The 13,767-nt window shown below is 31.2% G+C and overlaps 1 protein-coding gene across 7 annotated transcripts in view; it reads left to right on the forward strand.

The window, feature by feature from the left end:
• Positions 1-13,767, forward strand: part of LOC117172859 (2-oxoglutarate dehydrogenase, mitochondrial) — a 56,383-nt gene that overhangs the window by 15,460 nt on the left and 27,156 nt on the right. For 3 of the 7 annotated variants that reach the window (XM_033361123.1, XM_033361155.1, XM_033361131.1), the window contains exons 3-10: positions 516-725; positions 5,219-5,321; positions 6,984-7,046; positions 7,838-8,093; positions 8,168-8,402; positions 11,208-11,387; positions 11,472-11,933; positions 12,006-12,513. In XM_033361123.1, the coding sequence (XP_033217014.1) occupies positions 516-725; positions 5,219-5,321; positions 6,984-7,046; positions 7,838-8,093; positions 8,168-8,402; positions 11,208-11,387; positions 11,472-11,933; positions 12,006-12,513 (2,017 nt within the window). Of the gene's footprint in view, positions 1-515; positions 726-3,927; positions 4,049-5,218; positions 5,322-6,983; positions 7,047-7,837; positions 8,094-8,167; positions 8,403-11,207; positions 11,388-11,471; positions 11,934-12,005; positions 12,514-13,767 lie in introns of all 7 variants that reach the window. The other 4 variants (XM_033361140.1, XM_033361162.1, XM_033361149.1 and 1 more) reach the window with 2 other exon arrangements.

The following is a 13,767-nucleotide window of genomic DNA, read 5'->3' on the forward strand; positions in this document are numbered from 1 at the left end:
CAAGCAAACCAATTTTTTAAATTTAAAGTAGTTAAAAAAAAAATCTTTTTGGAAAAAATTAAAAAATGACTTCTTTCACTCTAAAATTCATAACTTTTTAAATTTTTGATATTTATACTTAAAATTTTACTTAAATACTTCCGAGATACGGCGCTTCAAAAATAAAATTAGTCTTACAGTGTTCGTTCCAAAGAAGGTATTTATTCTACAAATGAAAATCCTCAATTCAATGAAAAATGAAACACCGTACTTTGCGTGATTAAACGATTTTATTGATCTTAAACTGCGCATAAAAATTATAAAAATCAAAATTATGTGAAAATGACATAGAAAAATAGGTTTGCCATGTCATTTGTTAATCTGGCGCCATGTTTTTCATTTTCTTGAATTTGGTATGTTTTGTTTAAGCGCAAGTAAGTCGCTGGGTGTTTGACACCCAGTATGCCCTTTAAGGGTTAATAGAAAAACGTGAATTTAAGCAGAACTTAATATTCGGATTTATTTCTTGATTGTAGTCATGGGATAGTTTCTTCCGCAACAGCACAGCTGGGGCTGCTCCAGGACAGGCTTATCAAGCTCCACCATCTCTAGCTCCAAGTTACAATCAAGTTCCACTCGGATCTTTATTGCCCTACAGCAGTGGATCCCAAATCGGCCAAGTGCCCGTCAATGAAAAAGTCATTGACGATCACCTGGCCGTTCAAGCCATCATTCGATCCTACCAGGTAAACTAAAATATAAATAAAAATAACTTGATTCAATATTCTTAAATTAGGATTATTATACTCGAAACCAAATTTTAATCCTAGAATTACTCTAAGCAGAATAATAATCATTTTTGCGATTTTCAAGCCCATAGTGGGTTTTATATTAAAATAAAAGCTGACTAATTGCTTTAAAAAATAGAAATTTTATGATTGAAAATGAGAAAAAAAAGAAGAAAACAGTTGCCTCTCGTAAGGTGTAATAATATATAGTGGTTTGTACAATTTTCAAAATTAATATTTCAGAATGAGGCGTATGAATAGTTATAAAAATTTACTTTTCCTATCATGTAACGAAAGAATACTACTATTTGTTTGAATTAGCATTGCGCATTTTTATCTTTCTTAATTGCAATTTTTCATAATTTTTATTTTACCGAAATACTTTTTTTAATTATGCAAAATTTTCAAATAAAAATGATGCATTTGGAAAAATAAAACTTAAGATAAATTGTTATTCTCAGAAATGAATTTCGCTAAAATACATTAGGAAAAGTTTGATATGAAGAATATTCATGCACCTCTTCCTGAATTAGTATTGATCTACGTGAAAGAAATTTGTGGCAAAGCCTGAAATATTCCGCAGAATATAAAATAATATATGAAAATTGCGCAATACAAACTATACATCTAGAATGTCGAGTAATCGCAAGCAATGTCACATGATCTATGCTAATTCATATTAATTCTAAATCTGCAACCTCAATTTTGAAGTCAGACAAAGCGTCGATTAGCAATTTAGATTTAAATACATCAATTGAAAGGAACTGTACATTAACGCGTTTTCTTTAAAATTTGTTTCTTGTAAGATACTCAAGAATACGAGAAGGTGGATTCCTATTTTTCAAAAATACTATTCAATATCTTCTTAATCTTCAATATTTAAAAAATCATTTCTAAATGTACAAAATGATGGTTCCCTCTAGACAGATGGTTTTACGAATTCACCTCAGCACCTCCCAGATGCCATTAAGTTTATTTTGTTACCTAGTTTTACATTTTAAGTTACTTTTCGATTTTCCTCACCATTTCCTGTGAATTGAGGTCTCAGATTAAGATTGGGATTTCAAAATAGTTACGTTTATTTGGGCTCATTGAACTCATAAAATTCATCACATTAGCATGTGTTCTATGATGTATTAGAAATTTATTATATGTAAATGTGCCTTTAGTTCCGGATTTAATTTGTCTTGCATGGAGTAAAACTCGATCATCAGGAAATATTAAGAATATCGATGGATGTTTTACAGATTTGAGATAGGGTTCAAAAATCTTTTTTTTAGTTTATAATGCCAATCTCAACATTTAAGAGGGTTGCTATAGAGTCTGGAAAACCTGGAGAAGGTATCGATTTTTTTTAACAGCCCTTCTAATTTTCCGCATAGAAATTTTATAAATTGAGCAATTTTAAGCAAGTTCAAAAGTGTCGAATTTCGGATTGAAAAGGTTCATGGAATAATTAGAAATTAATTCATTGAGAATGAATAAATTTTTAACTCAAACATTCAGAATTGTGTGTTTTAATATGCAAAATTATACAATTGTACAAAAACCGGTACTATTTTTTAATTGGAAATATTCAAAATTGAATATTTTTTTCAGCATTTCAGGCAATGAAAGTTTTAATAGTTGAAGAATAAAAAATGTTAAACATTCAAAATTAAATAATTTGAAATTGAATAGAACAATTAAAAATAAAACGAGTTTTTGAAGTGTACCCATTTTTAATTGAAAGGTTCAAGTTAGATTATAATTTTAATAATAACTGAATAATTTTAGTGTTCTTATATTAAAATAATTTGATACTTGGTCCATTTTTTACAATTTTTTAATTGGACACTTAAAAGTTTATAGAGTTCAAAATTGAATAATGATATCCTGAAAACATAAAAAATTGAACAATAATTATACAATTTCAAAAAGAAACTTGAAAGAATTGAAAGCATGTGCAATTGCACACTTTTGAGTAAAAATGGTTTAGAATTGAATATTTTCACACTGAAAGTGCTTCCCGTGAAACAATTTTTAATGGAGTCATTGCATGAATTTTAGATGATATATTTTTTAAATGCTGCATACAATTCTGAAAATCTCAGTGCATTCAAAAAATGTTGTTGGATACTTTATTTCCAAGAGAAAAAAAAAAAATATTTTGCTTTTCCCTCAAAAATTCAAAAATTGACTTTTTAAACACTAAAAAAACATATTCAAACTTTCAAAAAAAATTGAAAATATGCAACAACCACACTAAAAGCTCAAATCTATTTTAAAATCTATTCCAAATCAACGAATTTATAATTGGAGAACTATATCCAAATCTGGAAAGAAGTCAGGTAACAAAATTTTGATTTCTGAAAAGAAAAAATCTCGGAATTGACAAGGAAACAGAAACCCGAAATTTTGTTAATCCGCCAGCAATTTACAGGAAACTATAAGTGAAAAATTTGATTCGCTTTTCAAATACTTGTTGTATGTTATGTGTTTATAGGATTTAAAAATACTCAAAAAATGAATTTATCTGGTTTGAAATTGATGAAGTTTTCGAATTTAAATAAAATTTGGGATTGGAAATCTTTTGTATGCAAAAAAAAAGAATTACAATTAGAATTATTTGAAACTTCTAAGCAGAAAATTTTTAATCTCATCTTTAAAACAGAATGAAATTTTCTTCTTCCCCTAAAAGTTTCGACATTTTAAAAATTGACCTCGAAAAACCTGGAAATCCCAATTCTCTAGCAACTTAAAATTTTTTAAAATTCTATCCTCTTTTTCAATAAAATTGTCTAAGAACCGTATTAAAAAATTGGAATTCCGATTGAATCATCGCTGCATCCACTATTTTAAGGCTTTAAGCATGACTACAAATCTATCTTTCAGTATACCTTCTATTATCAAATTCTATCATTAACTTAAAATCAAAACTTTAATTACATAAAATCATAATTCTTATTATAATCAAAATTAATATCCTAATTATTTACAAGACATTTTTAACTCAAATAATTATTGTCCTCTTGCAAAAGAAAAGGCGTTATTAATTAAGAAAGATGTCTCGTGTATTTATAAATCAAATCATTATTAAATTAGAATAGAGCCGTCATTGGACGAGAAAGAATATTTATTTATTTTGTCGATCCTGTGGGAATTTTTCATTGGCATTTAGGCTCGAGGCCACTTAGTCTCCGATCTGGATCCGCTGGGTATCATGCAATCTGAATCGATACACAAACATTATGCGGCTCGCAGGGGTTCTCCGGAACAAGTTGCTCGACAATATATGCTTGGTAAGGCTTTGACCGTGATCGTTTCCTCTCAAAATAATAACCCCTTTCCTCACTACTAAAGAATAAAAAGTCTCAAGTCTCACTCAATCAATTTGTTCAAGACCTTAAAATAACTTTGACATATTCTAAATTCTCTTCCTCATCCCTATTTTCATTATCCATTCATAAACGAGTTGATAAGTCCATTTTTCCAAAACTCGATTACGAGCGATAACTCTTACGTCATCATGCAATTTCCAATCTTCATCAAATCACCGAGGCTCAAATGACGCAACTAATTTGAATTTCATACCGATAAAGTTCGGACTCTTTGTCCAGAAATGTTTGAAGCTCATGCAATTCGACCATTTTTAATAGTTCTTCTAACTGTAGATGTAGAAAAAATATATCATTTGAGGTTCGTTTAAAAAAAATCACAGATCACTGATACTGAAAATGTTAAAAAAGAGAATTAGAAAGATTGCTCTAGATTTTTTTTTTCGCACGCATGGTATTATCGTTTCATAGAAATCTTGTAAATTTTGTTTTCTACAAGAGCATGGTTTTTTCTTCAGTTTAGCTTGCATGTTTTTATTTTCGTTTTCTTCTTCTTGTTTTTTTTTCGATTCGTCTCTCATACAATGCATGCATCCAGTGCTAATTGTAATATTTCCCTGTTTTTCCTTTTGTTCACATTACAATTTAACTCGGGAGGTGTTAGGTGGCAAAACTGACGTGTTTTTCCCCTTTAACTGTGCAACTTGTTTATTTAATTAAGCCTGCTATTTCTTTGAATTTACTAGAACACGCCGAAGAAATTCATTAATATTCTTCTAAAAATTCCGAGCAGTTTCTAGTTGTTTAAAAGAACCTTACAATGTGTCTTAACTTGACGTTTTTATGAATATATGAATACAATTGTAACGAGACGGAATTCGTTGGTATTCTCACCTGCAGCTGTTGTATTATCAGAATTTAATATTTACGTAAAGAAAAATTGATGTGTTAAAAATACATTTTTTCTGAGCTAAGTGAGAATGTCAAGGACAAGATGAAATTTGAAGCTGAATTATAGAGCTGTTCAGATGCGTTTTAATAAATATAATGACATATAACGTGTTACGAATAACATTTACAATTCCAAGTGTAAGATTTTGATCGGTTGGTATGAATGTGGCATTAAATTGACAGATTCGTGGCCACCATATCGCTAAATTGGACCCGCTTGGCATCAACAGTGCTGATCTTGATGACAGGCATCCCCAAGAGTTGCTCTATAATTATTACTCATTCGGTAAGCCTACAAGATTGCGATTTCGTCTAATTGGAGGATGTGATGCAGTTCTTATAGAGTAAGATTTGAAAGTAATACATGAAGCCGATCAATCTTTTAATACTTCTATTAATCATATTTTCAATAGCAATACATTAATTTTCATTATTGTATTAATATTTGTACGTCATTATTTGAAAAAATAGTCAAATTTCAGGAATGTAGTGAAAATTTGAAAGCCTTTAAAATAACCACGGACTGTTTGGGTGTATGATTTTTAAAATTAAAAAAAATGTGTTCTATCATTATGCAGGGTGGCCCCTGTACAAGGAATTGTTATAATTCTACTATTTAATGATACGTTTATGACACTTCTGAGTGTAAAACAGATTTAAGGATTTCAAAGATTTTGTAAAGATTATCAAACCTTTAACAAAAATTGAAGAACTTATAATTATTGTAGCTTTATAAATTAGACGATTTTAAATAGTTTCAAATTTTTAATTCATAATTAGAAATTGTGACACTTAAACATTTGAAATTGATCAATATCTACTAGAAGATTTTAAAAAAATAAAAAATTGGAAGACTAAATAATTGAACAATTTGCTTAATTTAAGTGGTTACAATTTCAGAATGCTAAACTATCAAAACTGTATAATGACAATTGCAATGACTTGAGTTTTAAAATTGCAAGGTACAATTTGACATTAAGGCTTTCAGTATAAAAAATATTGTAATTGGACAATTATAATTTAAAAATTGGCCAGTTTTAAATGAAGTTTTGGTGCCAACGATGAATGTGTGCATTTGATGGGTAGGGTCGAATGCCTGCCTTCAAACTTGACTGCCGAAAAACCGGCTGAACTCTGGAGATGGTTTCTGCAGTTTTCCTCTCCCCTGGCCAAACGTCCAAACAAAAAATCTAAATTTTTGGAATTTTTGAAACTTGAACTTGGAAATTTAGCAGTTTTATTTTTTATATGGAACTATCTGAATTCCGAAGAGTTTCACTTTGAGTTTGCAGTTTATTTTTGAATAATCCAAACAGAAAATTTATCTGCTTCAGAAACGTTCGGTGTCTAATTTTAATGACCATGGAAATGTTTGGAAAGTCGTAAAATTACCTGAATTTTCACCTTACATTTTAGAGGCCACCCTGATATAAAATTTTTGAGCAAGTTTTTAAATGCTCTGAAACTCAGAAATATAATTCATTAAAATTAAAATTTCATATTATGCCATTGTTAAAATTAAATATAGCTTGATCGGTTTCTGAAAAATCTTATCGCATAACAAATATTATTTTCACTCTTATAGTATTACTCTATTGTATTTAAGTTTAGTCTTTCACTGGTATTTATTTTATTTTATTTTTATTTAACTCTTTCTTATAATTTTTTATTAGATCGTTAGACAGCACCTTTAGTTACAAATTGCAAATTGAAAACAGCAATAGCACACTAGCTTACGAGTAGTTTTACTTTCTTTTCTGCTACTGGAAATTGCAAAAACTTTTGGAAATCCTGAATTTAGAAGTTTGTTCGTTCTTATTTTAAAACTAAAAAGGAGGATTATGTATATTAAAATAAATGTATGAATCAAAAGTTTTGAAGCGACTAAGTTCGGCAATATTGAAGAAATGAAAAGCATAGTTTTGAGTCGAAGCATTAATGTCCACAGGAAAGATTCCTCGAACCACTTACGCTCAAGATCTACGAAATCGGGTAGCAGCTCTTATGAAAAGTATGTAAAAATCAAATCAAAATCTAAATTGGGCGATAATTCTTGTTACAAGTATATTTGGGGATTGGTTCGTTTTTTTCTTGCAGGATAAACTAAATCCGATTGCGTAGACTGGTGAAAATATTATTGGTGATTGTGGGTTTACAAGTAGGCAAGCGTAATTTTCTCTATTGAAGTATTTTTCATCTCCGCCCTGTTCTTTCAGAAAATATTCCAAAGATGTTTCTGTTGTTTTAAAAATAATTTATTTTAACTAATCTTTTAACTAACCAGTCAATCTTATTTTATATTTTTAACGTTCTTTCTTTTTTCTGAATGTTTTAACATAACATTTGGGTTTTCTCTCTTTCTCGCTCTCACTGGTCCTAAATCGTAGACAAAACTGCGAAATTGTGTGCTTCTAAAAGTATAATCAAACTATTTAGATGCCTACATACATTTGTAAAATTTTGAAGAACATAATATCTGTTGCTTTTTCATGAAAAAAATGCATGTTTGTGCGGTAGTAGGATTTGTCGAGTCGAAGATTGTACAAGATTAAAAATTATAGACAGTCCATTTTCGATCTTGCAAAAAAAAAAAATGTCCGTTGTTAAATGCTTTATTGAAAACAGTTTGTGAAGAGTCGCGTTTTTAACATTTTCAGTATCAGTTTTGCAGTAGCAATACAACAAAAATCTCTGCGTAAAAATTGTAGACTTTCTTTTGCCTTGTGTGTTTCCGAGAAACTTTCTCTAAAGAAAAGAAAAAAAACAAGATTGTAATGTCTTAAAATTCCGTGAATTAAACAGAGGAGTCGGACATGGATCGAGTTTTCAAATTACCGTCCACCACCTTTATCGGCGGGAAGGATAAATCACTCCCGCTGCGTGAAATCTTGAAAAGATTGGAGTCAACTTATTGCGGACATATTGGAGTGGAATTTATGTTTATTAATTCCCTTGAGCAGTGCAATTGGATTCGACAGAAGATGGAAACTCCGGGTATTACGGAAGTTACGAACGATGAGAAACGTCTCATTTTGGCGAGATTGACTCGAGCCACTGGGTGGGTTGTAATTTATTTAAGCAAATTTGATATATTTTGAAAGACTCTCGTCATGCTCACTTTTTGCTCTTCAGGTTCGAAGCCTTTTTAGCCAAGAAATGGACTTCAGAAAAGAGATTTGGCCTCGAAGGTTGTGAAATTCTGATCCCAGCGATGAAGCAAGTGATTGACAAATCTACCGAACTTGGCGTTGAATCCATAGTGATGGGAATGCCACACAGAGGTCGTCTCAATGTACTAGCAAATGTCTGCAGAAAACCACTCAGCCAGATATTCACGCAGTTTGCTGCACTTGAAGCCGCCGATGATGTGCGTATATTATATATAAATACATGTTTATCACTTTAATCAATCAACATTTAACTATTTAAATTATTTAACTATTTTGTTGAAACTTCATTTTTTGGTTTCAAATGAATTTTTTAAATTGAAAATTATCTATTCAACTTTTGTGTAAAAATGAAAACATTTTTATTTTAAAATTTAAGTATCTGGTTGAAAATTCATGTTTCTGTTGAAAATTCGTTCTTTTTTGGTAGAAAATTAATCATATTCGTTAAAAATTCAAATGTTAAACTCTTTTGTTAAAAATTAATTTTGTTGGCTCAAGATTCATAATTTTAATCGAAAATTCATCTCTTTGGTTAAAAACTGAACTTCGTTGATAACATCCGCATACAAAAAAAGTAGTCTGCCCGGCGGACTACACCAGCATATCTATATATTTTTGGGGTAGCTTAATCCGAATCTGGGGTTCAAATAACCCAGTTGGCTCATATTTTTTCGAAAAACGAGAAACTCTACGAAAACAGCGTTTTGTACGTATATTTTTGAACAAAAAAAAAATATTTTTTCGTATCCAGTGGTCTTAATCAGCATAACTAATGTTTTTGGGGTCGCTGAATCCGAATCCGGGGTTCAAATAACCCAGTTGGCTCATATTTTTTCGAAAAACGAGAAAATCGACGAAAACAGCGATTTTTAATGTATATTTTTGCAAAAGAATTTTTCCATGTCCGGTGGTCTTAATCAGCATATTTTTATGTTTTCGAGGTCACTGAATCCGAATAAGGTGTCCACATCACCCAATTAGCATAAATATAGACGTAAAAATGACTAAAACGTCTATTTTGCGTTTTCGAAAGAATATGAGCCAACTGCATTATTTGGACCTCGGATTCGGATTCAGCGACCCCAAAAACATGAAAATATTTTTTTCGCCAAAATATATACGAAAAATCGCTGTTTTTGTCGATTTCACGTCTATTTTGGCGTTTTTCGCAAGAATATGAGCCGACTGGGTTTCAGATGAAATTTTTACTATTTGGTTGCAATTTTTTGTTGAAAACTAATTTTTTGAACTGAAAATGTAATTATTTTAGTCGAATATTCTATCTTTTTTCCGATAAAAAATTTATTTAATTTTGGTTGAAAAATTAGAATAATTTTTTTTAGTTGAAATTTTGTCATTTTAGTCAAAAATCTATTCGGTCGAAAACAATTTTTTTCGATGGGAAATTAATTTCTGATCTGAATATTAAACTATTTCATTTTTGGTTTAAAATTGATTTTTTACTTTCAAAATTCAACTATGTGGTTGAAAAATTCAACTATTTCATTGAAAAATTATGTAATTTGTTGAAAAATTGTACTTTTTTGATAGAATAGTAATTTCTTGAACTATAAATTTAATTATTTCAGTCTTAGTTGAAAAATGAGCTGTTTCAGTTTAAACTTTGACTATGTGGTTGAAAATTTGTTTTTTTTTTAGTTGGAAATTCAAATATTTCTGTTAAATATTCATCATTTTATTTGAAAATACTACTTTTTGGTTAAAAGTGAAACTTTTCTCTTTAAAATGTTTCTACCTTACTTGAAAATTCATCATTTTAGTGGAAAATTGATTCATTAATTTAAATTAATCTTCTTAACCGAAAATTCAATTATTATATTTTTTGGTTGGTAATCGATTTTTTTTTTAGTTAAAAAATCAACAAAATTGTTGAAAAGTTCCCTTTTTTTAGTTCAAAATTAAATTTTTTCGTTATAAATTCATTTATTTTGTTTAGAAATTGTCGTTTTTAATAAAAAATTAATCTTTTTGTTTCGGAATTAATCGTTTCTTTTTTTTCATCACTTTGGTTGAAAAATGGACTTTTTTGTAGAAAATAATTTTTTTTTTATCTGGAAATTCCATTTTTTGTTGAAAATGAATCTTTTTTCCTTCTATATTCACAAATATGCTTGAAAATTTGTCTTTTTTAGTTGGGGATTCCAATATTTCATACAAAATTTTTGTCTTGTTGAAAAATTGTAATTTTTTTGGTTGAAAATAAATCTTTTTATTTGAAAATTATTAATCTTGTTTGAAAATTTGTTTTTGGTTGAAAATTCAAGTATTTCAGTTAAATGTGGATCATTTCAGTTGAAAGTTGATGTATTTTGTTGAAAAATAAACGTTTTTGGTAAAAAAGAGTACTATTTTTGTTTAAATGTTAATCTTCTTGATTGAAAGTTAATTTAGTTGGTTTTTAAATCATCTATTCCAGTTGAATATTCATCATTTTAGTTGAAAATTCTTCACGTTGGTTAAAAAATATTTGTTCTTTTGCAGAAACCTAATTTTTTTTTAAATTGAAATTTAATTAATCCGATTTTGGTTTAAACTGATATTTTTTACTTCCAACTTTAACTATTAGGTTGAAAATTTGTCTTTTTTATTTGAGAAGTCAAGTATTTCTGTTAAATATTCATCATTTTAGTTGAACATTCTACTTTTTGGTTTAAAGTGAAAATCTTGTGTTAAAAATTCATCTATTTCAGTTGAAGATTTTTGGTTGAAAATTCATTTGTCTTGTTTAAAAATCGTCGTTTTTAGGAGACAATTAAACTTTTTGGATGAAAATTCAACTATTTAGTTAAAAAATCATCTATCAAATCTGTGAGATCTTTCTGATTTTAAAATATTAATTGAATTTCTAGAAACTAAAGCAAAAAAAAAAAATATATATATATATATTTATAAAAACCTGGAATTGTCGGGGAATTTTTTGTCTAGGATTTGAGTATACACACCCTGTCCGGGAAAAGTTGCAAATATAATCCTTATTTTAGGGTTCAGGAGACGTCAAGTATCATCTTGGAACTTATATCGAACGTCTCAATAGAGTAACGAACAAGAATATTCGCCTCGCAGTTGTTGCGAATCCTTCTCACCTCGAAGCTGTCGATCCCGTCGTCCAGGGAAAAACAAGAGCTGAACAGTTCTACCGAGGAGATGGAGAAGGCAAAAAGGTATCCTCAATTAAACCGGTGTAAAAAGTAAAACAGTTTTGTAAACACCGAAGTAGATCCTCATTGGGGGGTTGTCTCTTTCAGGTCATGTCTATTCTTTTGCACGGCGACGCAGCTTTCTGTGGTCAGGGAATCGTCTTCGAGACAATGCACTTGTCCGATTTGCCTGATTACACAACCCACGGAACAATTCACATCGTCGCGAATAATCAGATCGGTTTCACGACCGATCCTAGGCATTCGCGCTCGTCTCCTTACTGCACAGACGTTGCACGAGTTGTGAACGCGCCAATTTTCCATGTCAACTCTGACGATCCGGAGGCGGTGATGCACGTTTGCAAAATGGCAGCCGAATGGAGAGCGACTTTCCATAAAGACGTCGTTATTGACATTGTGTCTTACAGACGAAACGGACACAATGAGGCCGACGAACCAATGTTTACCCAACCACTTATGTACCGCAAAATTAAAAACACTCCAAGAGTTCTCGATAAATATTCTAGCAAGTTGGTCCAGGAAGGAGTGGTCACTGAAGAGGAAGTCAAGGTTCGAAATTGTTCTAAAATTCCCGGAATCGAATTTTCCAAACTAATATATATACTGATACTTTATTTGTAGGATGTTAAAGACAAATATGAAAAGATCTGCGAAGAAGCCTATGGAAACGCGAAGCAGGAGACCCACATCAAATACAAGGACTGGCTTGACTCACCCTGGTCTGGTTTCTTCGAGGGAAAAGACCCGCTGAAAGTTTCTCCAACTGGAGTGAAAGAGGACACTCTGGTTCACATTGGCAAGAAATTCTCCTCGCCTCCACCGAATGCGGCCGAGTTTGTCGTCCACAAAGGTATCGAGCGTATCTTGAAGGCCCGAATGGAAATGATTGAGTCTAGGCAAATTGATTGGGCGTTGGGAGAAGCCATGGCGTTTGGCTCGCTTCTTAAGGAGGGAATCCACGTGAGATTATCGGGACAGGATGTCGAACGCGGTACTTTCTCTCACAGGCATCACGTGTTGCATCATCAAACTGTCGATAAGGCGACATACAGACAGCTCTGCTATCTTTACCCGGATCAGGCGCCATACACTGTGTGCAATAGTTCTCTCTCTGAATATGGAGTCCTCGGTAAGTTTATTTCAGTTTAAAGTCAAAAGTTATTGGCTTGGGTGATTGCGATCCCTGAGCCAGTATCATTTGCAGTTTTGTATTACTTTTAAAGAGAGTAGTGAAACCTGATAAATAAGGAACCTGTGTTAGAGGAACCATTATATGGAACTTTGACCGGGAGCTTCTTGGCAGGAGACACCTCTCAATTGGGTTATTAATGCAGGCCTCAGAGACCAGTCCTTATTGGGATCTGAAATCTTGAGGGTACCATTAGCGGCGAAAGCAATATTGCTCAAATTTGTGATTTCACAAAATCTACACCGGCATGTAGAAACTTCGTAGAAGGAGAAAGAATTTTACATGCAAGACACTTATTTTGCAGAAAAGAGGTGGAAAATAAAACTTCAGTTTCTATATTATTACATTTTGTTTGCAAATTTCGAATTTTAAAACTCTTGTTGTCTAAATAATAAATTCTTCAATTTTTCCCCCTCATAAACATTTAAAATGTAATATTAACTATCGACTTTTCAATACAAAATTTAATATATATCAACTTGAAATGACAAATCAGCAGTAACTTTTTACAGATTTGAGGTTAGGTTGATATATTTGTGCGTAAAATAATATTTTTATTAGCCCCCTGGCACTCTGAGTTGAAAATGTCGGAAATGCATGTGATAATGTAAATATTTACACTTTTTGTTTAAAAAAAGACCTTTTTAAGTATTTTTACTTGTAATAACGGGAAAGTACAAGAGTTTGACATCCAGTGAACAAAAATTTGTTATTCAAAATGGTAAAATATGTTATTTTCGGGTGCAAATGTGGATACAGTTACAAGCAGTCAGGCACTAAAAAATGTAAATTTACTATTGTGCCTAAGGATGAAAAAATAATAAAACTGTGGCAAATAGCGATTTTTCGCGATGAAATCAAACTAAAAGCGGGGGATGCATTCTGTTATAAGGTTATCGACCCTGATGACCTTATATGGGAGAGTTATTATATATATATATATATATATATAATTAAAAATTTGTCATAAGGACAACCGCAGGATTTCGCCGGGAGCGGGTGCTAATCTGAAAAATTGCACCTGCTTCCAGCGAAATCGCGGTAAAATTTCAGCCACAACCACGTCTCACAACCGTGAGATAGGTGGTTTCCGTCTGTAAAGGAATCAATACGACCATCCAGCAAAAGCCTCGTGCACCCTAAGAACACGGAGTGACCCAAGGACAACCGCCTTCTGCATTTTTCCCGCAAGTG

The sequence above is a fragment of the Belonocnema kinseyi genome, chromosome 1 (assembly GCF_010883055.1).
Source record: "Belonocnema kinseyi isolate 2016_QV_RU_SX_M_011 chromosome 1, B_treatae_v1, whole genome shotgun sequence".
NCBI classification, from domain to species: Eukaryota; Metazoa; Arthropoda; class Insecta; order Hymenoptera; family Cynipidae; genus Belonocnema; species Belonocnema kinseyi.